At 48.3% G+C, this 27,963-nt stretch overlaps 1 protein-coding gene across 1 annotated transcript; it reads right to left on the bottom strand.

Moving 5' to 3' along the window:
• Positions 1–34: 34 nt before the first annotated feature.
• On the bottom strand, positions 35–27,810 carry SCN1B (sodium voltage-gated channel beta subunit 1). The gene is made up of 6 exons (XM_081203619.1): positions 26,325–27,810; positions 9,174–9,340; positions 6,991–7,234; positions 4,071–4,212; positions 2,495–2,605; positions 35–1,309 (listed from the first exon to the last, which is right to left on the bottom strand). Exons 1-5 carry the CDS (start codon positions 26,368–26,370, stop codon positions 2,539–2,541), a joined length of 666 nt encoding a protein of 221 aa, XP_081059745.1. The 5' UTR covers positions 26,371–27,810; the 3' UTR covers positions 35–1,309; positions 2,495–2,538.
• Between the last annotated feature and the right edge of the window lie 153 nt (positions 27,811–27,963).

Genomic DNA, 27,963 nt, shown 5'->3' with positions numbered 1-27,963 from the left:
CATCACAAGAATGACTCGCTTCAACCAGAACTGGTGAAATCCAATCTTTTTTTATTATTTATTTATGAACAAACTCTATTCTATTATTGTGATGGTGGGCAGCTGGTCCCTGGGACCAGCCCCGGGGTCTGAGGAGAGGGGAGGGCACAGTCTTCCCCGAAGAGCCAAAATGGTCTGACTGGGTGGTGATGGATGTAGGAAATGGAAACCTGAGGAGGGAGAAAGGCATGAAGGCATCGTGGGAGGAACTGATATGTGCCGGGGGCAAAGATCGGGAAGCGAATTCAACAAGACGCCAGGAAGGGCAGAACAGCAACAAAGTTTGGGGACACACAGCGAAAGGAGCAACGTCTGGATCCAGGCCCCCTGCACCAATCGAATTTCTGCTCTGAGGCATCTTCCTTTTGCAAGATCCCTTGAGCAAAACCTTCCGTCAGGGGGACACCCTTGAGGGAAATCCTGTCAAGACAATAAAATGGCGGGATCCAGCCAGGGCAGGCCTCTGTATTGTCACAGTTCATATATCCAAATATATATCAGATATTCACCCCTCAAAGGTATTCCTAGATTAGCGTCCCAATCTTAAGGTCCTCTCTAAGGGTCAGGCCTTGTGTGGCAGCTATCTTGAATACCTTTCTCCACTCCAGTTCCTTGCCAGATGTGGCTGCCCTGGGAGCAGAGAGATCAAGGCAGAGGCCTAACAACATGACATGAAAGGAGGGGGAATGTCGGGGAGCCAGGCAATTGCAAACCGCAGGGGCCTCCTCTCCTCAGACCCATAGAAAGTGCTGGTAGCGAAGTAACGGGGGGGGGGGCGAGGGGGAAGCGCAATAAATGTGCAAAAAACCAGAAAGCGCAAGTGCAATTGCTCTTAAAGAAAAGAGGCCTCGGGTGGCGCAACGGGGGGGCCACAGCAGCAAAGGGGCCCCAAGCTTTGTGTGTGTTTGCGAGCAGCCATACCGCTTTCTCCTCATGCATCGCGGCAGAGGCGACCCTTTGCTCGACAGAAGGCGAAAAGGATGTGTCCTTGGGGAAAAACCAGCAAGGTGCCTGCCGGAACGAGCCGCCCCCTCCCCCTTTCTCCCTTCAGAAACACACGTCGTCTGTCCCTGGGTAGCTGGGCCAGATACACAGCTCTCTTTTTTATTATTATTAAAAAATAGCATGCTTGGTTAAAGGGGGAGGTGGGGGAGGGGAGGTCGTGCAGCGGGGTGGGGGAGCGGCTGCTTGGCTCCAGCTCAAATCTTCTCAGGGGCTGCTGATGCCTCTGCTGAGTCACCTTCCCTCTCCGCCATCGTCCTCCTCGTCCCTGGAACAGCGTTAACAAACACAGGAACGTTAGATAACTGCCACCGCATAATGAGAACCTGAGCTCAGGCTTACCGCCTCCCTCCCTCTCTCTTTTCTTTTCTCTCAGGCTCCAAAGCGGCTCAGGTCCAGCACTGAAGGTTGGCACAATTGGGTTCCTGCCATGCCTCATCTGAGGTGGGAAGTGGGCACAAGTGCCAACCCTAGAGACCCCTGCCCCCTTGGCTGCCTCTCCTCCTTGCTGTTCGCCCAAGCAAGAGAGCTGTGAGGAGAAGGTACGGCGGCTTTTTTCCACTCGCCTCAGCCTCACCCTCTTGGCCAGGGGTCGCCAAGCTTTCCAGGCGCATGGGCACGCAAACTGGGGAAATTTCAGTGGGCTTTACACAGCCGGCCACACACCGTAGCCTGTCCTGTTGGCTGCAGTGCTTCTTCCAAGCCTGATTTCTGTGGGGTGGGGAGCATGGGTGCAGGAGAGAGCGGACTCTGCGGGCACCGAGGAAGGCCCATAAGGGCCCACAGGTGCCCTGCTCTAGGTGCCCCTGCGGACTGAGCCCAATAGAAAAAGGGCAAATGAAGTAACCTAGAATCAGCACTGGGTTTCCGGGCCCTTTAACAGTAGGGTGATGGAGGAAGGCTCAACAAGGGCCAGTTTTCCCAAAGTTGTGCCACAGTCCAGGGGAAAGCTGCACACACACACACACACCCCGGATTCTTCCCTTGCCACACAGCTGTTAAAGGCATGCGAGTGCCCCTCTGTAGTCGAAGTTGGCAGCCCTGCCCAGAGACAGAACTTTTCTCCCTCTGTACGTCACACCGTCTCCCCCTGCTATTTAATCTAAAACGGGGAAGCGGTAATAGAATGCTAATTAACCTTTTCCTTCAGAAGCCTGCCAAAATCACTCTCAATATTAGAAGCCGTTAGAGGGGGAATATTGAGTGCAATCGGCATCCACTAGAGGTGGGGTTTTTTTGTTTGGTAGGCCCCATGGCAACAAAGCTTAATTGCTCGTAACTGCATTTGCCTACATTTGTCCCTTGCTAACCTCTTGCCTCTTCCCATATTTCCCTGCCCGCCTCTCCTTCCCTTCTAGATTTCAGCAGTCATTTCCTGGGGAAAGGGGCATCTTTTGCTGATGTCACTCTTGGAAAACAGGGGGATGAAGCCGTGATGTTCGTAATACATTACCTGCCAGCCAGGAAGTCCTGTGCCCGCCAACAGCCCTACGTGGGCTATTCAGCTACCTGCACCCCTGTACAGTTTTCCTTACTTTCCGACGTGATGGCCAAGTACTCAGAGCTGTCAGGACACGAGAGAGAAGCGGGAATATGTGTGAGGTGGGTTTTTGCCCCGATTCCCCACCCTCCATAACCAGGGCTGGCACCGGCACACGGCAGCTGCAAAAGCCCCAGTGTGGCCCGTTGCTGGTGCCTACCTTGGGCCCTTCTGTAAAATAACTGTGGTTTTTTCTGGTGCTGCAGCAAACACCAATTGGGTGGGTCTGGGAGCTGCCTGCCATTTTAATTTCCCAGAATGCCCTGAAGCGATGTTATGCCAAGGGCATTGTGGGGAAACAACATAATCCGCCCCCAGGCCCCACAGGTGCTCATCAGGGCATGGCTGCTGCCTATTGTTGTTGTCAGGTTAGCCTGCCAAGGCAGCCTCAGGCCTAGGTGGGGGTACATTTTGACAAGCCCCCTCCTCAACAAACCTGGAGCTGGCCTTGTTCCAGGTTCCGCTTAGTGGCTTACAAGCCAGGTTGGGTCTGCAAAAGCTCTCTAACCAGCCCCTCAAGTACACGTGAAGGCCTCTTCACACATTAAGTTTATTCTGGGGGAGCCATCAAATATTTTTTAAGTGTTTGGCAATAGCATGCCTCAAGTGCAGTTTGAGGACAACAGTTGAAGGTGACAACGCTTCTAAATACCAGTGGCTGGAAACTACAGGAGTGCTCTTGTGGGCTTCTCACAAAGGGCATCTGGTTGGTCATTGCGAGAACAAGATGCTAGCCTAGATGGGCCATTGGCCTCTTGTTATGTTCTTAAGAGTGCAGTCAACAGATGACTCAAGGGCTTGCTTATTCTGCAAGGAGAGCTTTGAGGCAGGCAATGAATAGCTCCTGCTTTCAGCTGAGCCTGCAACTTCCTGCCAGGCTAACAAGCAGGATTATAACAGCAAAAAGAAAGGGTGAACCTGGCTTTGCCACCAGTTAAGGCATAAAACCACTGCAAGATGCACAAAAGTCTTCCACTGGAAGGGCCTTTGGCCTGCTTCCCAACTCCCTCTGATCCAGTAAGACACACGGTCCAGTCCAGATGTTTTCACTTCCTATGTCCTTCCCCTGCATCACCCTGTGTTCGCCACCTCCAGCAGGGCCAGGGCCAACATCTGGCATCCTCAGGCAGCTGCTGGGGCCTTGGCAACACCAGAGAGTCCACTGTTGTTGGCAGCCCTGGGCTTCCTATACCAGTCCAGGAGCCACCTACCACTTTAAATTACCCATATTGCCCCTGACGTAAAGCTGCCCTGAGGCACTGTAGGAAATTCAAACAGCAATGACCCTGTAGCGATGCACTGCAACCATGTCATTGCCCTGGAGGGGGTTCTGCCCTATGTAGGAGCTGGCCCAGCAGAGGGCACTTTGGCCAAGGTGGATCAAAGCTGGAGATAGCACTCGTCTCCTGTTGCTCTTTCTTTTGGCTTCTCAACACGTGTGTGCGCGCACACGCACAACTCCCCTCCTATCGCCACCCACGCTTCTTACGCATTCTCTTGAGCAGCTGCCTCTGTCGCCGCGGCGATCTTCTTGTAGCAGTAGACCATCTCAGCCACCAGCCAGATGGTCAGGACGACAATGAGAACGTACATCATGATCTCGGAAACGATGGATGCCATTTCCCGGTTTTCTGTGAAAGGAAGGACAGAGATAAGGATGTGCAAAACAAAACAGGCACACACACACCCCTAATGCACGTTTCTAGCTGCATTTGCTCTCCAGCTCCAGATTTTGAGTCATGTTTGTCCTGCCATGCAAATTGGTCCTCCCTTTAGCTTGGGTGTGGAGAACCTCTTACCATGCTAACAATCTTAACAAGCGAAAGCTCCCTGCATCCATGGTTGTTAAAACTCCCCCCCCCTTCAATTCCTATTACAGCAACACACCAGAACCAAAAGAGCTTCCAGATATAAACATGTGCCCTTGATTTTCATCCCCATCCAGTACAATAGGCTGCCGCCGATTAATCAGCTACAGCTCTAAAGTCAGTTTATCTGTTGCTTGGAGAGATTAAAGCTGGTAGCTCTATGCAAATGACTGAAATTTGCAGACTTCCCGGAGGCGTCTGGTTAGCCAGTGTGGAAAACAAAAGCTGGAGATGAGATGGACCTTTGGTTCACCAGTGCTTTTCTTCTGTTTTAAAGCAGGCACAGGGAAATGAATCTAGCCAGCACACACATGAAGGCCAAATCTCGCAGGTGGGTGGAGCTGACCACCTGCCAATCACCTGAAATTACTGTGATACCAGGTGACCCATTTTTGAAATAAAAATTCATTGGGCAAAAAAAACAAACCCCCACACACAGTACATGGGACTTCCTTAGCTTATTTTCAGCACTGGGGAAACCCTGAGTGCAGTGTTTTCCCAACCCTGACTATCAGCTGATTGTCAGGGCTAGGGAAGCCTCATCCCCAGCAGTTCCCAAGCGCTGACAATCAGTTGCTAGTTAGCAAAGATCTAGAAATATGGTCAAATTTGAAATTGTCAATGTTAGGCCGAATTGCAGTGATTAAAATGAATGTATTGCCTAGAATGTTATTCTTGTTTCAAACCTTGCAGATACTTGATAAGATGGAATGTTTCAAGAGGTGGCAGAAAGATATTTCGAAATTTGTCTGGCAGGGCAAAAAGCCCAGAATCAAATTCAAAATACTGACAGATGCCAAAGAAAGAGGGGGGTTTGCCCTGCCGGACTTAAAACTGTATTATGAGGCAGCAGCATTTTGCTGGCTGAAAGAATGGATGCTCCTCGAGAATACAGACATTTTAGATCTGGAAGGTTTTAATAATGCTTTTGGTTGGCATGCATATTTATGGTATGACAAAATCAAACTGAATAGTGCCTTTAAAAATCACATTGTTAGGAAAGCATTGTTTAATGTTTGGATAAGATATAAGGATCTGTTGGAAAACAAAACCCCTAGATGGGTGTCACCAGTGGAGGCCAAGGCAGTGAAGAAACTCAATATGGAGGTCGGATGGCCGAAATATTGGGAAATTCTGGAACAGGATGGAGATAAGTTCAAATTACAAAGCCATGAGAAATTGAAACATAAAGTACAAAATTGGTTTCAATATCACCAAATAATGGAGTTTTTTAAACAGGACAGGAAAATTGGCTTCCAGGTGGAAAAATCAAAATTAGAAACTGAATTGCTAGAACCCAATACTAAGAATCTATCTAGAATGTACAACTTGTTGCTGAAATGGAATACACAGGACGAAACAGTCAAATCGGTTATGATTAAGTGGGCACAAGATATTGGTCATAACATTATGTCTGCTGACTGGGAATGGTTATGGAACACCGGTATCAAATTTACGGCATGTAATGCCTTAAAGGAAAACATTATGAAAATGGTCTATAGGTGGTACATGACCCCAGTCAAGCTGGCAAAAATTTATCATTTGCCCGATAACAAATGTTGGAAATGTAAAGAGACTGAAGGTACTTTTTATCACCTTTGGTGGACGTGCCCGAAGATTAAGGCTTTCTGGGAAATGATCTATAATGAAATGAAAAAGGTACTTAAATGTACATTTCCTAAAAAACCAGAGGCCTTTCTCTTGGGCATTGTCGGCCAGCTGGTGACAAAGAGGGATAGAACTTTTTTTATGTATGCTACGACAGCAGCAAGAATACTTATCGCAAAGTATTGGAAGACACAAGATTTACCCACTCTGGAAGAATGGCAGATGAAAGTGATGGACTATATGACATTGGCTGAGATGACAGGCAGAATCCGCGACCAACGCAAAGAGACGGTGGAAGAAGAATGGCGAAAATTTAAAAGTTATCTTAAGGACTATCATAAACTTAATGAATGTTAAAGTGTTGTGGTTCCTAGAAACAAAGGGATACAGCGATATAAGATTAGAATACAGAGAGGACTGGGATGACAGAGATTGAAAGTAACAATTGGGAGTTGCTAAAAATTTTGGACATTGGGATGCAGAAAGGGGGGGGTATGGGGAAGTCCTAGAAAAGAGGTTTAGGAAAATATGTTATGACATTATACGTGTATGTTTGTCTTTTTAAGTGTTTGTTTGTCTTCAAAAAATTTGTAAAACCAATAAAAATTTTATAAAAAAAAAAAAGACAATCAGTTGCTAGTTAGCACTTGGGAAGTGCTTTGCAGGCACAATGGATCGGCTGGGACCGCAAAGCCCCTTTTGTCCACACCCTGCCTTTACCTTCCTCACACCTGGCATCATATACAACATCAGGTGTAGGGAAGGTGGGTGTGGCTTGGCCAAAACGGCCTGGTGGGTCTAACAAGGCCTCTGGGCTGAAGGAAGCTTCCCCCATCCCTGTCTTAAGCTCACCACTGTTTCACAGCCTGCCCAGAGTCTCCCACCACCCCAGCTTCTCCTTCCGCTTCTCCTTAGCTCCAAGCTTATACTTACGTTTCTCTACCACCGTAACATGGATGGTCTTGTTGACCATGATGTTGTGTGTGAACTCCGCTGCGAAAAAGAGTGTGCGGTTGACGGTGCAGACGTATTCACCCATATGGTCAAAGGTCACATTAAGAATGAAGATGGAGAGATCCTGCAAGTCCCGGATGTTCTTGGTCCCGTTCCAATGAACCAGGCCCTCAAAGCGAGGATCCATCACGTTGAGCCTCTCATCTGGGTCATAGCGAAGGATCTGGAGGACAGGTGAGGTTCAGTCCACACACAGAGAAGCCTGGTTGGCAGAGGTGGCCCTACTATAAGGCAAGACGTACTCAACTCCAATCTTGAACTCACTAGGTGGACCTACGCAAACCATTCCCACTCACAGCCTCAGACTCCCAACCCCAATCTGGAAGGGAATAATACAGGCTTGCATATAGGGTTGTTGGCTCCGAGCCCGCTTTCAGGGATAATGGCGGGTTCACTAGGACAGATTGGGACTGGTAGGGTGGAAGACAGGGAGCCCAACAGTAGGTGGCGCCAGAGCTCATAACAGACAGAGCCAACTCATTCTAGTTTTGTCCCCATCCTCCTCCTGCGAAATTCTGCAAGGGCAACACTAATGCTAAGGAGGAGAAAGCTGATAGCCCTTGGGCTGGTTGTAAGAAGGCAAGCAAGTGCAGGCTGGGTGAGGACAAACTGAGTTTGGTGGGGCAGTGCCCCATCAGTCCATCTTCTGCCCTACCAGTCCCAATGTGCGCCAGCCTCCCCTACCCCTGTTCCCTGTCTATCGGCCACAGTGGCTGGGGCTGATGGGATTTGGAGTCCAATATCTGGAGGGCCATAGGCTGCCCACCCCTGTTGCAACTAAGTGAAGTATATGAAACACTTTGAATGCTGGAAAGCACAATGCAAATGTTGTCCTTTTTTATTATGATGGTGACCACCCTGTAAAAGCCATCTAAGGTCCACCAGCATGATTTTTATGGGCTTTGTTTACACCATCCTGCCTCTATCCTGCTCCCAAAAGTCCTTTGCCTGCATCTGTCTTCTTCTTTCTCTCTGAGACCTCCTATACATGCAGGTGCTCCTAAAATGGTTAATCATTGATGTAGTTAATAAAAATAGCCTGGGGAAGAGCTCTCAGGAACACCAAGTACCTTGAAACTCACAAATCAACAAAGCCATTTCAAAGGAACAAAAGACACCCAATTAACATTGGTCTCTTGGAGAATGGGAGATCCAGCACATCAGACTATCTGCATTTAATTGCAGTTGGTGTATAAAGAGTGTGCATACTCCATGGGTGTCCATGTATAGTTTCCAGCATTTAGTCAACTTATTTGTAGATTAAAACCGTGCCTGCCACACTGGGATCAGTAGAGGAGAGCATATATATATAAATTTTATTTTATTCAATAGAATTGGAATGCTAGAACAAAAAAAACTCCTCTAACTAGTTTTCAACAACTTAAAATACTTATTAAAATATTGATAGGAACAAACATTTAAGAACAAACTATATAAAAGATGTAAAATATAAATACAATGAGGGATTTTTTTAAAAAAAAAATCCATACTTTTAATTAAAATAAAATGCTAAAGTTATATGCCTGGGTCGGCCTGCTGAAACAAAAGAGGTTTTAGCAGGTGACGAAAAGAATACAACTTCTGACTAATATCAATGGGCTCCAAAGAATGGGTGCTGTCCCACTAAGGGATCGATTTCCTACAAAAGCAGAACAAACATTACTTGGCACTTGCAAAAGTACCATATATATTCCCTCCATGGTTGCGGGGAGCCCAGCCCCATGGAAAAATATGTTGAGGGGGTGGAAACAAAACTGCCTCAGCCCCAAGGAGTCAGTGCCTATGTACCAGTCTATGCAGTTTATCCCAGTGTCTGCTGGCTCATGGGGTGCAAAGAGCAACTGGCTCCACCTCCTAAGCCGCCATTTTGAAAGGGGCTCCACGCTTCCAGCCACTATTTTGCACTTGCCTTTAATTGATGGGCTTTGCAGTTCCAAGTTGGGATGATGCAGATCCCACAAGCTTATTTATTCTAGACCTGTGTATTTATGGAGAAGGTGCTTACAACATTTCCTGGTCTAGAGAGTGAGCAGGGCATTATGCTACCCATCCCACCACCCCCTCCACACAACCGCTCGCCCTTACATCGCCACGGCACACACCTTGACATATTCTTCCTCCCCCTTCTGCTTGAAGAACCACTCGGTGAAGGCCTCCGCCTCCGTCTCGCTGCGCTTCTTGCAGGAGATGCACAAGATCTGGAAGCTGTTGCCGGCCACGGCCTCGGTGTACGAGTCCACCTCCACACAGCCACCCTGGCACAATGTCACTGGAAGGGGAGGCAGGAGAGAAATCACATCAGAAAGGCAACGAAAGCTTCTCACGTGTCTCCAGCTTTGGAACGATTGCTTTGTATCCTCTCACCAAGGGTGGCCATCTTTGCCTCCCTTCCTGGCAGCAGAATTCTTCCAGTGGTTAAAAGGATTCTAAGGTCTCAAATATAGAATAAATGTTGATAATTGCAAGTGTACGTTAAGTATATAAACCACCTGACTACAATAGTATAGGAGAGCAATCCAAAAGCCATCTTGGCTCCCCTAAAGACCCCAAATATTTCCTCTGCTTCCTTAATCCCTCTTGCCTGAGACCACGCAGGCAGGTTGCAATGAGGAGAAGTTCCTAAAGGGATTACTCTCCTATATCTATGAACCTCCTTTGTATTAAATGTCATTGTTTGCCCAGATGCTCTACATTGAGGAATGTCTGACGGACATTCTGATTATCAAATGCTAATGTTTTGTGTAAACTGTGTCTGGAACTATGCAAAACTTGCCAAATCCTCAGGAATATCTTACCTTGGCCTGCCTGAGCCACAGGAACCTCATCTTATGTGTGATGTGATTTCTGACTGTTTGTAAAGGGGATGTCCTTCTTCACCACGCCAAAATGAAAACCCTTAAAATAGATGTTTCTTCTTGGTTCTGAGTCTCTCTTTGCTCCTTGCTAGGTGGGGAGGGAACTCTGTTGCAACAGAGAAATAAAGATCTGCCTTGCTTTCACTGCTTCCTGCCTCCATCCATTCATCTCTGACCAATCATGGACTTAGGGGACTCAGTCCCTTGGGAAGTTGGGCAGCAAAAGACAACCACCCCTATTTTTCTGTATCACAGACACTGCTAGCTTTCAGTTTTGGGGACCCACACTGAGCACAGAAACAAAGCCTCATAATTCTAATATTTTGTCACCACTAAAGACGTTTCTGTTTCACCAAGCATGTTCAGAGGAAGTATACCTCTGGCTTTATAGGTATATGTACACAACATACATTTACATACCAATGAAAACAAGGGACGTCCTCTTCCATAATGATAGTTTTACTATTTATACTCCACACATCTTACTGGCTTGCCCCAGCCGCTCTGGGCAGCTTCCAACATATATAAAAACATAAGAAAACGTTAAACAAACTTCCCTATACAGGATTGCCTTCAGACAGCTCGGGGGTCGGATAACTCCATTCCCTCCAACATTCCTTCAATGAAAATAGGAACATCCTAAGAAAAAGTGGGACATTCTGGGATCAAATCAGAAATTGGGACGCCTTCTCTAAATCAGGGACGTCCCTGGAAAATAGGGACACTTGGAGGGTTTGTGCTTGAAGCACATGAATATCGCCGTTAAGGAATTCTGGGAACTGACGTTAACAAGCTACTATTCCCAGGATTCTTTGGGGGTGATTGCTGGGGATTGTAGCTTGGTGAGAGATAAATAAAGAGTACCTGGGGTTCTTTTGAGGAGAACAATGGGCTTTCAAAATACAGGCAGTGACCATTTTAGCGATATGTGCACAACTTCACACGCACACTGAACCCGGATGTGACCCGAAAACATCACAAGAACATCACAAAAATGGGCGGAACAGAGACAGGGTGGGAGCAGAACAGAGTTTCTGCAGGCTTTTTCAGCGCCGTTTCTAATATATGCAGTTTCACTTAAACACGTGGTGCCTTAGAACATAACCTCCACGTCACATGGAAGTTGCCTGTACAGTGTTACCTCTGGTTAAGAACTTAATTTGTTCCAGAGGTCCGTTCTTAACCTGAAACTGTTCTTAACCTGAGGTAACACTTTAGCTAATGGGGCCTCCCGCTGTTGCCGCACCGTCACCGCGCGATTTCTGTTCTCATCCTGAGGTAAAGGTCTTAACCTGAGGTACTATTTCCGGGTTAGCGGAGTTTGTAACCTGAAGCGTTTATAACCCGAAGCATTTGTAACCTGAGGTACCACTGTATTTAAAATGCATGGTGTGTATGCAGCCAGAGTTAAATTAAATGCTTGAATAAATAAATACATTTTGCATTTATAAACATCTAAATTTTCATATGTAAATGTGATCCAAAAACCCCTTTTTGTGGCATATAAGCGGCCACCTTAGCCTTGAGTACTATACATTTGGGGTTGGGGGGAAGAATATAGGGTGACCTGGTAAAAAACAAGACAGGGCTCCTACAGCTTTAATACTTGTACTGCTTCGATGCCTGATCCTGTACCACTACGGAAGCCCTGTCCTTGATTGGAAAGAGATGTCTAGAGGAATGCCACCTGTTGCTCAGCCTCAGGTAGCAAAAGACCCCAGGTGCCTAGATACAAAAAAAAACAAACCCAAAAGGGCTGTAGCTCATTGGCAGAGCATTTGACTTGCATGCAAAAGGTCCCAATTTCAATCCCTGGCATCTCTAGGTACAGCTGGAAAAGAATCCTGTTTTAAACTCTAGAGTTCCGCTGTCAGTCAGTGCAGACAACACTAGATGGACCAGTAGTCTGACTCAACATAAGGCAGCTTCCTAGGTTCCTGTTCCTGCACCTTTGATAGCACAGCAGGAGAGGGGATTTCAGCAAGTGTAAAATTGCAATATGCTGTCCTTTGCCCCTTTGTTGGCTCACGCAACCCTGGAGAAGGCCTCGGTTTTTCCCCTCTTGTCCTTCCCCAAGGTGTCTGCTAATTCCAATAAATACAAATGTAAGTCGATGGTGCGAGTTCTGACTAATGCAGCCGCAACAGACACTGCCAGCTCCCATCAGCCTCTTGTGCCTGCCATGATGACCCTTGGAGCTCAGCCTATGGTTGGCGGGAGGAGAGGGCCACGGATCTACAGGAATCTTCCCAGAATGCCTTGAGAGGGGTGGAAAGATGCCCAGTGGGGCAGGAGAAGCTGGAAAAGGGACAAGTTAAGGAGCATGGAGGAGGGGCCAGGGCCAGCTGCGGACGTCTTTCCTCCGAAGAACTTCCTCTAAGGAGCTAGAGAGCAAAGGCTCACAACAGCTGGGTTCAAGCTCAATGTTCTAACCACTAGGATTGCTGACCTCTGCACCAGCTCATGGTATGTGGCCCTTTAGCAGTACTCTGATCTGGAGCAATCACTGGAGCACCTCAAATACAGCTTCACTGAAGGTCAAAACAGACATGATTTCAAGGACATAATTCATATGCTTGTGACCAGGGCCCCGTCTCATTTATTTACAAAAATTACTTACTTCCTTTTGTTAGACTCCACTAACGAAATCACCATCAAAGTGGCAAAATTCTGTGTATCAGCAGCCACTGCTGGGAACCAGATGATTAAAGCCCTCTACCAAACACATAAGCACTCAAAAACTAGTTCTAGTTCAATTGTGAACAAAGCATACACAATGCTTTTTGTCACGTTGTTAATCCCAAAAAGGCTTTTGCCTGGAAACTAAAATTGCATCTGTTTAGATGTATTCTAGTGGCTGATCTGAGATCGTAAGAATATTGATTGATAATCAAGTCCCACAGATCTGAATCAGGAGAACGGGGAGGGGATGACAATTTTTTCTCCCTCTGCCTTGCCCCACTTCCCTGCTGAAAACCCCATTTCCAGAAGCTGTCATTTGGTTCAAAACATTACAAGTGGGGCAATGGACAAGCGATTTTCAGCAGGAAAACAATGCAGGAGGAAAGGATTAACAGCCTCTGTCAACTCTCATTGACACTCTGACCCTGCAGAATCCTGTTGACTCAATTTTAATTTATGAATACTTGCTTTTGTCATATGCGAATTATTGTCCAAGTGCATACAAAGGGCATTAATTGTATCCTTCTGTTTTGTATTCTGTTATCTCTTATTTCATTAATTAAAAAAACATTATTTCAACACACACACACCCCACAACCCTGCACGGCATGGTCCCAATCCACATCACCCTCCACCTCTGCCCCAACTTTCTGGGTTCTTTCTATAAACAAAGGGATGTCAGAACTCATAAACACAATGGGATGAGAAGTTTTGCAAATTAAAACTGGGGCAAATAGCGGCTTGGGGGACAATTTTAATTGGCGGGGAAGGTTTTTTATAAATAGATGTTGCTAGATGCAAACATACAACTCTACGACCTGATTAAAGTTCATGCCTGAGCCAATATGGTCCAGGGCAGGGATGCAGGGCCTCAGGCCCGGATGATGCCCTCCAAGCTTCCCCATCTGGTCCCCGGGATTCTCCCCAGACCACACCCCCTCCCGAGCTGGACCCCTCCCCAGCCCTGCATTGCAACCTCCTGGACTGCTTTGACCTGCTGCAATGTGCCCTTCGATTCCTGGTAATGCTTCTTCCTTGCCTGAATGGAGGACAGAGAGGGATGGGTGAGCATGAAGAAACTGGCCTGCTATACAATGTTGTTGTTCTTTGTTGTTGTTTGTTAAATCACATTTGTTGCCCCTCCCACTTTTGTCTCTGGCCCCACCCACCAATTGCATGTGGCCCCCTGAAGATTGCCCAGAAGCGAATAGGGCCTTTGGGGTGAAAAAGGTTCCCTACTCAAAGTTCAGGGTTGAAACTGGAGGCAAGAGTTCCGTCAACCAGATAGCTCAGTTGGTTAGAGCATGGTGTTGATAATGCCATGGTTGCAGGTTCAATTCCCTATATTGGATAGCTGCATATTCCTGCATTGTAGTGGGTTGGACTAGATGACCCTCAGGGTCCCTTCCAATTCTACAGTTTGATAATGATGATGATTTATTAAATATATCGCGCCCACCTGGCTGGTTTTCCCCAGCCACTCTGGGCGGCTCCCAACAGAACATTAAAAACACGATAAAACTTCAAACATTAAAAACTTTCCTAAACAGGGTTGCCTTCAGATGTCTTCTAAAAGTCAGATAGTAGTTTATTTCCTTAACATCTGACAGGAGGGATTTCCACAGGGCGGGCGCCACTACTGAGAAGGCCCTCTGCCTGGTTCCCTGTGGCTTCACTTCTCTCAGTGAGGGAACTGCCAGAAGGCCCTCGCAGCTGGACCTCAGTGTCTGGGCTGAACGACGAGGGTGGAGACACTCCTTCAGGTATACTGGACCGTGACCATTTTGGGATTTAAAGGTCAACACTTTGAATTGTGCTCGGAAACGTCCTGGGAGCCAATGAAGGTCTTTCAGGACCAGTGTTATGTGGTCTCCGCGGCCGCTCCCAGTCACCAGTCTAGCTGCCACATTCTGGATTAGTTGTAGTTTCCGAGTCACCTGAAAGATTCAATCCAGATCCTACTTTGCCATGGGAGTCACTGAGAGTGGTCTTGGGCGTCTCTCTGGCCCTCAGTTCCCCTTCTGTAAAAGGAGAATAACTCACCAGATCCACAGGCAATCCACTGGAACAGAGGACACTGCCGGCTATTCTGCAGAGATCAGCTGCATCAGCAGGAAGAACACAGATGCCATCTGTTAAGACTGAGCTCCTGCTGAGGCACCGGCGCTGCATATGTTACAGCGCGTTGACTCCCTGAATCCAGAAAAGTCCGAGGCAAAACTGAGCGAAGGCCCAAATCCTAAACATACTTATTACGGGAGGAAGGCCCACTAAATCCATTTGGATTTACTTCTGAGTAAGTATAAGATTTTGCCATACAGTGGTGCCTCGCAAGACGAAAATAATCCGTTCCGCGAGTCTCTTCGTTAGCGTTTTTTTCGTCTTGCGAAGCAACCCTATTAGCGGCTTAGTGGCTTAGCACTATTAGCGGTTTAGAGGATTAGCGGCTATTAAAGGCTTAGCGGCTATTAGCGGCTTAGAAAAAGGGGGGAGCGAAAAAAAATCGGAACACTCGCAAGACGTTTTCGTCTTGCGAAGCAAGCCCATAGGGAAATTCGTCTTGCGAAGCAGCTCAAAAACGGAAAACCCTTTCGTCTAGCGGGTTTTCCGTCTTGCAAGGCATTCGTCTTGCGGGGCACCACTGTACGTGATAACGACAATGACAATGCTACAGCAAGATTGGAAAACCTGTGGCCAGATGTTGCTGAGTGAGGACCTGGAAGACCAGGGTTCAAATCCCCACCCAGCCATGAAGATCACTGGGTGGCCTTGGGCCAGTCCCTGCCTCTCAGCCCAACCTACCTCACAAGGTTGTTGTGAGAATAAACGTCCGACACAAATATCTCACATCCCTTCCGCTATCCCCACTTCCACCCCAGGAGATTCACTTAGCACCTGCAAGTGCCACAGTTCAGGTGTGTTTGATTGACATTTCCCAAGTCGTATCATGGTCTCATTGCACTGCTGTTCAGGGGCGGAGGAAGGGGGGTGCGGTCCACCCTGGGTGTCACCACTCAGGGGGGTGACAAAATGCTGGGTGGCACTCACTGTGGGGCCTGCAGTGCACCCGAGCCACAAGTCTCTCCTGGGAGAGATACAGTGGCTTGGGCGCGCGCAGACTCCACGCTGCCCAAACAGTCTAACTGCTGCCTTTCCCCCCTCCCCAGCTGTAGAGCGGCTGAGTGGGAGGAGGCAGGCAGACTCCAGAGGCCCCACGATGCGCCCACCCTCGCCCCAGCCCTATGGGCAGCTCGCCCTGTCCCTGGGCAGACTGCCCCAGGCGCCCAAGTGGCTTCCTCCACCACTGCTGCTGTTCAACTACCGTGTCCCTCATTCCCATATTAGTGGGGCAGGAAAGCTGCCCCCACTAAGTCTCCTGATGTATATTTTGCTCTACGAGGCTTAGTTTGGTCAGAATCGGGGATACACTTCCAGAGTTAACACTACATACATTACTTCTGCTAAATGAGCCACCACAAGCTGCTAGAGGGCTGTAAAAATTTGTGTCCCGGGCTTCTTAGACTCGTCTACCCATGTATTATCAGAAACCAAAGGGGCACATTGGTTGCCAGGTATGATTTTTTTCACCAGCTATCCTACCCCACTATACAAATATATAGCTGTCCGACAGTTTTTACCTCCATTTTTTTTTAAAAAAAATAAATCTCTCTCTTTTTTATATATATATACTTTTCAGGTTTATACATTTCACTGATTTTACAATCATTTTGATATTTCAAAACTTGACTTCCTTCCCCCTCTTTCTGCGGTTCCTTAAATTTATTTCTAATGTATTCTGCATATCCTAATTAACTTAATTGGCTAATTTATTCATCTTCTTTAAATATATACTCTTACGAAACTGCAGGTTATTACAATAATCCTGCCGTTGTTTTTATCTGTTTACAATTTATCTGTAAATATTCAATAAACCATTTCCATTCTTTTATTTTTTAAAAAAGTTTGTTATCACGATTTATTCTTCCAGTAAGTTTCACCATTTCTGCGTATTCCAGGAGTTTTTGTATCCATTCTTCCTGTGCTGGGACACCTGTGCAGGGGCGAAGGAAGGAGAACCACCACCCGGTGCAGGATGTCGGGCGCGGGGCAAACATGCATCCGAGCTGCTACATACAGCGCATGCGCCGCTACGTACCACGCATGTGAGCGTGCCGTACGGACGGTGGCGGATGGTGCAGCTGCAGGTGGAGGATCGTCCGCATGTGGCGGCGGCATGACGGCGGCAGCTCACACCCAGGGTGGCAGGGCAAGTCCCTCGTGGGCTGCCTTCTTGTCACCCCCTCAGAGATGGCACCTGGGGCAGACCGCCCCCTGCCCCCTTCCTCCGCCACTGCACCTGTGAGCTTGGGCCCCAGAACTGACCAGTAAGATCACCTTACCCCACAAGGAATCCTGCCAATTTCTTGGGAGAAGGAATGAAAGCGTCAGAGTGGGAAGCCTGCAGAGATCAGTTACTGGGATTGCATCATCATTAAGTGTGACTGAGCACCCGTGGGCGAGTAATTGAGTAGGTATGACAACATTGTCAGCAAAGGGAGGAAGCATGTGCGCATGTTTATGGCTGCAAAGCGTGTCAGTACACCAGTGGGCAGGAGCCAGCGTCCTCCAGCAGGTCATTTTCTTTCTCCCTGCTTTTCATGCATCAGCAATGACACCCTGCTGGCTTGAAGGACAGAGCTTGCAGAGGGAGCTTTGCTGACTTCAGCACACAATCAGCAGCATCTGAAACACCAGCGGTTCTTTTGCAAAAGTCTTAGCTGCTGACCAATTCTCAGCACTATCCTGCTGGAGAACCAGCAGGACATGACGTTCAGCCTCTGCAACCTCATGCCGGAAACCCCCAGGGCTTTAAAAACAGGCTTGCAAACAGCTGCTCGCCTAGGGTTGAGTCAAAATCTGGCTCAAGGTGACCAGGTAGGGGAAATTATGAAAGTTACTTTTTCTTGAGGGTTTGGCCCCAGGTTTTCCTAGAGGGGGCAAGGGCTGAACAAGATGCCTTGATTCCCTCACATATACATGTGCAAAGTCTCCTTCCACATGGCTGCTAGCATGCTTGGAAAGGGCAGGTACAAAAAGAGTGGGAAGGGACCTCAGGGCGCCAGAAACCCAGGCAGTTCTTTCATACCATCTAGCTCAGCAGCACTAACAGGCAATGAAGAGGATTGTGGGATAAAGGAGAAATGCGATTCTGTTTGCGTTTAACAAGAAACTGCCTTACCTACACTTTTCAAACCAATATGTGAACCAAACCGCAGCTCTTCTTCAAAGTTTGCACTTCTCTGAGTTTTGCAATGCAATGCTTGAACCAAAACACCACGTACCAAAAAATGCATATAAGGGGGGTGGGGTGGATGTGCATAAAACATAGGGTTGTCTCCAATGTCAGCCCTACTCAGAGTAGGCCCAATGAAAGCAAAAGATATAACTTTACAGTCATTCAATGGGTCTACTCTGAGTAGGACTTAGATTATTACAAGCCATATGTTAGTGAAAATAACATACCAAAATGCACTATTTCCAGGGGGAACCGACTGCAAAAAATGTGTAAATGTGCATGCTTTAGTTAGATCCCTGCATTGCAGGGGGGTAAGACTAGATGTCCCTTGGGATCCCTTCCAATTCTACAATTGTATTATTTTATGTAAACTGTAACATGTTTATCAGGAGAAATTGACATAGAAGTGTTGATGAATTTTCATGAGGATTTTTCCCCCATCACAAATTGCTGTGGAAATGTGGAGAACTGAATTTAAGTCTGGAAAATTGGGGGGGCACCCCTTCTCCAACTCATCTCCTTCAGCCTGAATTAGGGAACAAATATATATTTTAAGGAGGAGAAAAGGGGTGAGATTGGGAGCACTAGATGCCAGCTTAGTCTGTCTGGGTTGTGTTAGTATGCGTGGATATAAATATTATTTTAATAAACAGCTCCAGGTTTTTGGGCCAGCGGAAATCAGTGCACATGCCCAATCCCAAAGGAGAAAACGCCGCCCGGGAAAATGTTCAAAGTGCTTTTCCTCTTGCCGTTGCAGAACCAGAGCCAACATCTGAGGCTAAGAGAATGGGCTCCCAGGACAAAGGTGGATGCTTCCCGATAGCACCTCTCATCCATCCCTCTAATAGCAAACACAGAAAGTAAGTGCCAACAGGACTGTAGCCAAAACGTGGCCACTGAGAAACAAGAGGGAGATATCAGCATGCCTGGGGAACTGCAAAGGGGAGCTGTGTTGTTGTTTTTTTGGGGGGGTGAATTTAATGGATCAGGGAAAAACAAACAGAAATGGGGACTGAAGAGGCTCAACGGCTGCAGAACGCTGGTCATGCAGTGGAAGAGAGGAATGAAACGGGAGTATCCTGAAAGAAGCTGCCGGGTTGGCTGGAACACTGAGCAGCTAAAAGGCACGCTGCAACATGGTGTTGCAGGTCCCACTCGTTTCATGCGCTTCTGACACCAAAGATGCTTGCTGCGAGAAAGCCTGGGAGATCACTGTGGCCCAAGAGGTGAGAAGATGGAAGCAGAGGCCGATGGCCAAGGTTTCTGCAGGCCTTAGCAAACACCTGATTTCTCTCCACGCTGATGCAGACCCTGGGAATGCATGGGTCTTGCAAGGACCTTGCTGACGGGTGTCAAGCAGGCTTGGAGAATGTCAGGAGGCGGGTGGACTGTATCTTCCTGAGCACTGCCATTTGGCCACAGCCCCACAATCAACTCTGCAGCACTCGAGCAAGAGCCGTGAAAATTTAATGATTAGAAATGGGTCGACCATTAGTTTTAAGTAGCGTCCAGAAACGCAAACAATCCCCAGATGTACAGCTCCTTCTATTAGCATAAGGTAAGAGCATACCTTTAATACTGTTTGCAAATTATGACATCACTACTCCCCCACCTTTAAAAACATACAGTTTCCTCCTAAATTTCTTGCTCCCCTTTGCTGTCTTCTAAAGACTGGGAGAATTTGTCAATTTCTGTTTCTTTCAGTGTCTCGTCCTTTCAAGTCTTAAGTTCAGTTCTGCATACAGTGGTACCTCAGGTTACATACGCTTCAGGTTACAGACTCCGCTAACCCAGAAATAGTGCTTCAGGTTAAGAACTTTGCTTCAGGATGAGAACAGAAATCGTGCTCCGGCGGCGCGTCAGCAGGGAGGAAGCCCCATTAGCTAAAGTGGTGCTTCAGGTTAAGAACAGTTTCAGGTTAAGTACAGACCTCCGGAACGAATTAAGTACTTAACCCGAGGTACCACTGTATTCCCATATCAGTTTCCAATTAAAAACAAATAAATGCAGAAGCATTGCTACCCTCAGTTAAAATGTGTGGGGGACTTCAGGCGCTGGGGCTGAATACAACCTTGCAGGCCTCACTGAATGTGGCCCCCTTGGGACTCTCTTCAGGCCACACCCCCTCTCCAAGCCACGCCCACACCTCATTAAATGCTCTGGCCTGGCCAGAAAGTGTCCTTCACCTTTGTGTTAATGCCTCTTGTTGGCCTAGATGGAGCATGGAGAGGTGGATGTACAGAAATCTTTGACCTTGGGGTGGCTGGAAGGAAGCTTTACTTTCCTAAAGAGTCAAATCTATTGTTCCATCTATTTTGGCCTCTGGCTCCACCCACCACTGACACGCACACACACAGAACAGAAGGTAATGTGGTCTTTGGGTGGGAAAAGTTTCTCCGCCCGAGTTAAAAGGAACAGCTATCAACTGAAGCGAAAAATCTCTGCCTGAAGCCCTTGATGGACAAACTGATTTAATAACTTGGGGGAGGCTAGCAAATTAATACCCAGTGCAGTTTGGCCATCAGCTTAGACTGGGTTCCCGTTTTAGCACCACATTTTTTCTTGGCCCTGGTTGTAAATTAATGGGGTGACCTGGAATGCTATCAAAGTGCTCTCTCTGTGCTGTTGGTTAGCAATCAGAGGCCCTGGTATGAAATCTGGCCAACTGCATAAGACCACTTGGCCCATCTGTTGCCAAACCATGGCCCAAAGGGCAGAGAGTGTAGCATCTGCAGCAGAACAGAAATTTGCAAACGAAGGAATGGGGCGCTTTGGGAGAACTGGGGCATCTTCTTGACCCTCCACCCCGGACTCAGTTCTAGCCCTCCAGAAAATCTGGTTGCTGACGTGGGTTGTACACCCTTCACACCCCAATGAAAGCATGCTACCCAACAGCAGAGGTGAGTCCAGGAGGGCCACACCTGAAACAAATAGGTAGCTACATATTTTAAAAGGTGTCATTTGTATGTCATTTGCAAAAAAAAAAAAAAAAGGTCAGCGCAGCCCAACCACAGCAAGCAAGCATACATGGGGCTTCCCTTTTGTAAATAGCCTTTCTTTGGGGTTACAGATCCCAAAATGTGATAATGGCCCCCAATTCTGATGGTTTCGAAAGGGGATTAGACCATTTCACAGGTCGTCAACAGTAGCTACTCTTGATGGCTATTTCCAGGACCAGAGTCCTGCCTGTGGGCTTTTTGTAGGGCCAGCCGGCCAAAAAGGTCAGTGGCGTAGGGTGGGCTGTCAGCACCCGGGGCAAGGCAAGTAATTTGTGCCCCCTAACCCGTGGATTTGCGCCCCTAACCCTGGATTTGCGCCCCCTAACCCTAACCCCAGATGTTGCGCCCGGTGCGGCCGGCCCCCCCTGCACCCCCCACGCTACGCCACTGAATGAGGTGGAATGAGGCAGCCACCTCTGAGTACAGAATCCCACAGGCCGGCATCCTGCCCCCCCATCCTACCCACCTGGGCATGTGAATTTTGGGGCTGAAAGAGTTCTCCCTCACTTGTTCAAGTTAGAAAAGTGAAGAAATTGTTTGAGGAATTTAGAAGTAGTGGTGCGCAAGGAACAAACGGTTTGCGAGACTGGCTCTAGAACCCTAAATTCCTGTCAGCTCAGATGACATGAGTAAAACTTGTGACACATTGCGCAGTCGACGCTACCACATCGGTGGCCACAGATGTCAAAAATGTTCCACTTTCCATTTCACGGTTTTAACGTCATTCTACCCATGTGCCTTAATTCAGCACTGGAAAGCTTGTGAAATACAGCTGGTTCACAAATTCAGGATTTAAAACAGATCCGTCTGTATGCCTTTTGTATAACCCACTGCTATGGAGACTTTGTAAAAGTCCCCTATTTTGGATTGATGAAGATATACACAGGAAGATGACAGATCAAAGATCAGGGGCCCAGGTGAGAGCTGGGAGGGTCTACTTGTCTGTATATGGAGAAAGGGATTTGATAAAATTCCAATAGAGGACTTTTGGTATTCATTCTTTTTACTTTTCTCCTTCTGCCTCTCTATTTCTTTCCCTTTCTCTCTCTCTTTTTATTTAGGTTATTCTTTATTCTTTTTCTCTAATTAGTTTGGCTTTTATTGTATGCAATGTAGAAAACCTTCAATAAAAATATTTAGAGAGAGAGAGAGACTGACTTTAGCATGTATTGCTAAATTATTGCTGATTTCTGAAAAAGCACTTCAGTGTTAGGAATCTCACTTCTCATGATCACGTTCTGAGATCCCGAAAAAAGCCCATATAATAAATAAATACAGGTAGACACAGATGGGAGGAGGGCCATGACGTCACCCACCCACCCATTCCACTAGAGAGATGTACTGTTGACATCACAAAATACTGCACACAAGCCTTGCCAAAGTGTAGGAAGGATGCAAGGGGGGGGGTGGAGACCGGGAATAGATTCATCCAGTACTTTCCAGAATGTGGAAAATAGGCATGGGTTTTCTTCCATCTGCAAAGCATCCAGAGCTTTTGCTTAAGACAGGCTTGCAAATAGCAACCAGCCCCTGGGGTGAGTATATTTTTTTAAAAAAAAAATCACTTCCAGGCTACCAGGCATAGGACAGTTTTTGAAAATTGGAAACAAATAATTATCTTATTTCAGCTATACATAAATATGTGTGGGAAGGCAACCAAGAAACTTTCTTTCCAGGGGCAGGAGGGATCAGTCCCTTTGCTGTGTGGTATAGTACAGTGGTACCTCGGGTTATATACGCTTCAGGTTACAGACTCCGCTAACCCTGAAATAGTACCTCGGGTTAAGAACTTTGCTTCAAGATGAGAACAGAAATTGTGCAGTGGTGGTGTGGCAGCAGCGGGAGGCCCCATTAGCTAAAGTGGTGCTTCAGGTTAAGAACAGTTTCAGGTTAAGAACGGACCTCCAGAATGAATTACGTTCTTAAAACGAGGTACCACTGTACTGGCTTGTTGAATCTACTTTGTTTTTTTACTATAACCCCAAGATCCATGAACAGAAATTAGGTGCAAAATATATACAGTTTAGAATTAAAGAACAGGGTTGGGCTCCTCTTGAGCACATTCTGAGCCTGGGATTTTGTCTTCATCACCAGAACTGAACTGAGTTCATAATCGTTTCACATAGCAATCCACTCTTAGTGAGCTTTCTTCATCTCAGTGGCCTAATTTAGGAGGGGAAAGTTCTTTTGCAGTTGCAATTGTTGAACGACTAGGAGTAAGGAAAAAAGGGGGGAAACCCACCCTTGCTGATCTACTGCAAATCATCCTGAGAGCTAGCAGATCCCAATCTACTTTCTGCCCACCTCTGGTGTAGCAGACTAGGAATCGGGAGACCCAAATTTAAAACCCGCGTTCAGCCATAAAATCAATCTTTGTAATCTTGGGGGTCCGTCACTGGCTCTCAGCCTAACCTGCCCCACAGGGCTGTTGTGAAAACAACATTGAGAGGGAGAGGAAAGCATGAATGTCGACCTAGGTCTTCGGAATATTACAATGAGATGGATAAATAAACTGGTGCCAAAGGTTTTGGAATACCTTCCTGAGTTCTGTCTGTCCAGCCCTAAATTTCTACATGGGTTTTATTTCAGTGGGCAAATGGTTCTTTATACCAAGGAGTTGTTACAGCCTTATGCTATGTCATGTTGCTCATTTGCTTTAATCAGCTGTTTTAATATTTCTGGTTGTGGCTGCAATCCCATGCACGCTTACCCATTTTATACAGTGGGACTTTTTCCTGGGTAAATACATAGGATCGTTCTGTGTATTCAATGCAGCTGCTGCTTCTTTCTTTACGTTTTACTCCCCTGGGTGATCCGGCAAGTGAAAAAAGCAGAGGCACAAATGACTGGAAATAAATAAATTGCTAAGTAGTAGATTGATCTGCATGTCTGCTTTGAAATTCCCGCCCCCACCCTCTATTCTTCCTGGATCCAGGGGACTGTGTAGTACGAGAGCAAATATTGCTCTATGGAGTCCAATTATTTTCACTATCCTGGATCAGCGAGGAAACCAATGCACACAGAGACATTGGCTCGGGGTCGCTGTTGCTGTGCTCAGCAAGGTAGAAGCACCTAAAGGCATCACACACACACACACACACACACACCCCTGTGTACTTCGTGAAGTCGGGGCATCCCACTGAGTCAGAACAGAGAACCCTAAAGCAAGGGTTGGGAATCTCCATAGATAAGATAGGCAAGATTTTGCTGGACTAGTTGCAGCCGACGACATCTGGAGGAAGGCCACAAGTCTCCGCAGAAGCTGTCAAAGATGGTGGGAGAGTTTTCATAGAATCGGAGAGTTGGAAGGGACCACTGCCAGCGGTTCTCAACCTGTGGGTCCCCAGATGTTGTTGGACTACAACTCCCATCGTCCCTGAGCTCTGGCCTTGCTAGCTAGGAGTGATGGGAGTTGTAGTTCAACAACATCTGGGGACCCACAGGTTGAGAAAGGCTAGCCCAATGCCCTGCAATGCAGGAATCTTTTGCACAGTGTGGGGCTCAAACCCACAACCTTGAAATTAAGAGCCCCATGCTCTACCACTGAGCTATTCCAAGCACCTTTCTCCTTTTCCTCTGCCTCCTCCAAAGCCATACTAAATCTATGGGGATGAACCGGAAGATCCTGCCACAGGAAAGCATAGATATGGAAGGGAGTGGGTGGAGACCGGGCAGCACAGTCAGGTTAGGACTTGAGGGCAGCAGTCCAGGGCCCCAGACTCTGAAGAATGAGGTTCCCCCAAGCAGCAGGGCTTGGGGTGCCATGTGTTGAAGTCGAGTCAAACACATCGCCATCTAAAGTGTTTGGGAGTGGGGAGGATAGTTCAGGGTCTAAAATTACCTGATTGCACCACTGAGAAGATTTCTAAAAGCAAGAAGGTATTACGCTACCTATAAACCCATCAGAAAAGGCTGCTGACATAGGAACAGAGACAGATGGAAGGGGACCCAAGAGGAGGCTGGCAGGAGGCAGGAATAGGCAAGGTAGGTTTCTAGAAACATTTGAACTGGGCAATTTCCCCATGGAAATTAAGGGTAGTTTGCCACCGGGATTTTTCTGATGCCCTAGCGCATTGCCTTATTTAGCATTTTTATTTTGCTTGTATTTGAGAAAGCTAGAAACTTTGAAAATGCCATGCTTGTCTAATTTTATATTAGCAGTTGGCATCACTCATGAATGCAAAAGAAGAAAAATATGTGGCAAACTAAAGCACCAAATTTTTTTTTTGGGGGGGGGGGAGGTCACCCTACTTCATTTACAACAATGGGTGTGATCCTTCCTTAGTTTCTTTTTACCCTGTCCATTTCCCCCCTCTCTCATAGAAGTTTAGCCAGAGAAACACTTATATTTTGTCTGCAGCAACCCCTGCCCCCAAAAAACTCTCTATCCTTTCAATTGCACCTGCTTTATTTTTTCACACAATTCCCTGTTTCTCTTCTGCACACAAATGCACAGCCTGATCCTTAATTTGTAGATTCGGGAGCAAATCCCACTGGCTTTAGCCGGACTCACTGGGACCCCTTTTGGAGAACATCTTTGCACACAAAAATTGGGGCTCCTTCCTTGGGCTATTGTTCACTTAAAAGTCCATTACCTTTGCAGCCACTGTGACTATTCACTCCCACCCCCAAATTGCTATTACATTTGCAATCTGCTCCTGGTTCCTCTGAGATTATCCCTGCTGGGTTGACTGTATGGGGAGGTGCTACTTTGGGGCCCTTTTGGGAACAGACAAAGAAATCCTGACATGGATTTTAGAAGCCATGGAATGGACTCTGTGGGACCTATAAAAAAAGTGCAGAAAAGGATTGAGTGGCAGTGGTGTGGCCTCTGTTCTGCCCTGCACAACATACACAAAATCCTGGGCCCTAAGACTGGGGTCAATATGCAAACCCTAATAGAGGGAGAGAAGAACTGGAGCTGGATTTCAAGCTCCCTAGAATGGACTGTTTGCACTCTCTCCTTAAGGGAAGTTCTGAAAGAGAACCCCTTTATAGGGCCAGTGAAAGCTCAGAGAAGACTCAGCACTGGGTTCGTGGATCTCAAGAGATTCGGATTCTATCTGAATCATGCCCCAGAAAAACAAAAACAGAAGCCCTTAGCTTTACTGAGGAGGGGGCAGGGATGTGCGTGTTTTGCACTGGGTTCAAGTCCCACGACACAAAATCTAGAAAGTGGGTTTTCTTGGGATCAAACCGCGTGCCTGCGCAGGCCCTAAATGAGCAAAGAGAAGTCCTGGTCCTTCCTTGGTCTTCCCCACCACCACCACAACGACCCAGCTAGTTTTGCACCCCCTGCACGTCTAAACTGGGTTTCCGCAGCACCCCCACCGAGGTCCCACTCCGTACCCTTAGATCCGGATTCACCCCGTTGTCTCTCTCTCCCTCCCTTCGCCCCACCACCCCGTTTCTCCAACTCACCCAGGGCCAAGCACAGCAGGAGCGAGATGGGGCGCGGGGTAGCCATCCCGGGGGGTTCGGATCCAGGGTGCGCGCCCTTCTGGGCCTAGGGGGGACAGACACAGCGCCGGGCTCCCCCCGCCCTTCCCAGCAACCTCCTGCGGTCAACAGACAGACGATCCTGGGGGAGAGTCTTCCAGGGAGGGTATTTATAGCCCGGGGCTGAGCTCAGCGCCCGCAGGAGAAAACCCAAGAGCACCTTGGAATGCCGGAGCCGGATGCAGCTGACTCGGCCTCGGCCACTTGATCCCGCTCGGCCCCGAAGAGGGCGGCGGCGGCAGGGGGCGCTGCGCCGCTAGCTGCCCCGACGGCTGCCCCTTGCGCCGCGGCGCTGCGACGGGACGAAGCCGGGGACCGAGAGCTCGAGGAGATGCAGAAGAGGCGGCCGGCGGGAGGATCCATAAAAGTTGGGATGGGCCCGGAGAGCGCGCGGGGGTCCTTTCTCCTCCTCACCAAGCCAGGGCGAGGCGAGCCGGGGTGGCTTGTCCTGCCGCAGATCCCGCGTCTGGAGCTTTGAATTTCCTGCCAATTTTCTTTCCAAAAAAAATATTTGTTTGCTTGTTTCCCAGTCCCAGGAGCCGTGTCCTCCTCACTCCGAGGTGCGCCGACCGGGCTCCAGGAGGTCACGGCCTTGCTCCGGGTCCGCTGGCGACAAGGCTCCGCGAGTCACCTTACGTCTTTAAATCCGGAGTGCCTTCCGAATGGGCATCCTGTCTCTTTTTCTCTGCGAAAACACGGGCATGCACATACACACACCCCGATCTAACGATTGGCAAAGCGTCTTCGGCGCGCGCAAGGAGGAGCTACCCGCCCCCACGAGCAGGTGCGGGACGCAGCAGGGCCGGATCCATGGCCGGAGCGCGGCGCCTCGGAAGCCCCTTCGCGGGCTGTACTTGGGACGGGGAGAGGTCAGATCTTTTTAACCGCTTCCTGTCGCCGGTAGGGCTGGATCGAAGCGAAGAGGAATCGATTTTGGAGACAAGACTCTGCCTGCTGCAGAGGGATGGGAAGGATCAGGGTGTGGGGTGAGACGCTGCCCGGATGACCCTCCCTCCTTCCTTCTCTCTCTCTCCTTCCCGCCTTCCTTCCTTCCTTCAACTGGGGGCTGCGACGCGGCGATTTGCCCGCTCTCGCCTTGCCTAGCCTTCCCCGGCGGCGCGCACCGCTGCGGCAAAGCCGGCGCTGGCGGCGGAAGGCTTGGGCTTGCTGGCGCTGCTGCTGCTGCTCCTGCTGCTGCTGTCGGAGAGGGCGGCTGGGAATGAATCAAAGCGTGCGCCAGTCGGAGGGGGAGGGCGCAGCGAAAGTTGATGCATTGCAGCAGCAGCCCAAGCAACAGCGGGAGCCGAGCAGGGAGCCGCCACGCGGGGCAAGCCGAGGGTAGGCAGGCAAGGGGAGGGCGATCTGGCTGGACGTGAGCGCCAAGCACTGCGCCCACCTGCCCACCCGTCCGCCTCCGCCTCCTCTGCCGTGTGGTGGGGAATAATCAACGAGGGGGGCGGGTGTGCAAGGAAGATCAGGACGGAAGAGGGATGCGTCACTCTCTGCAGTGGCTGCGGGAGCGGAGGAGCCCGGCAGCAGCTCGTCCCAAGTCGTGTCCCCC

This window comes from Podarcis bocagei (assembly GCF_964188305.1).
Source record: "Podarcis bocagei genome assembly, chromosome: 7".
Lineage (NCBI taxonomy): Eukaryota > Metazoa > Chordata > Lepidosauria > Squamata > Lacertidae > Podarcis > Podarcis bocagei.
Note: the sequence above shows the minus strand (reverse complement) of the source record. Positions and strands in the feature narration are given on the sequence as shown.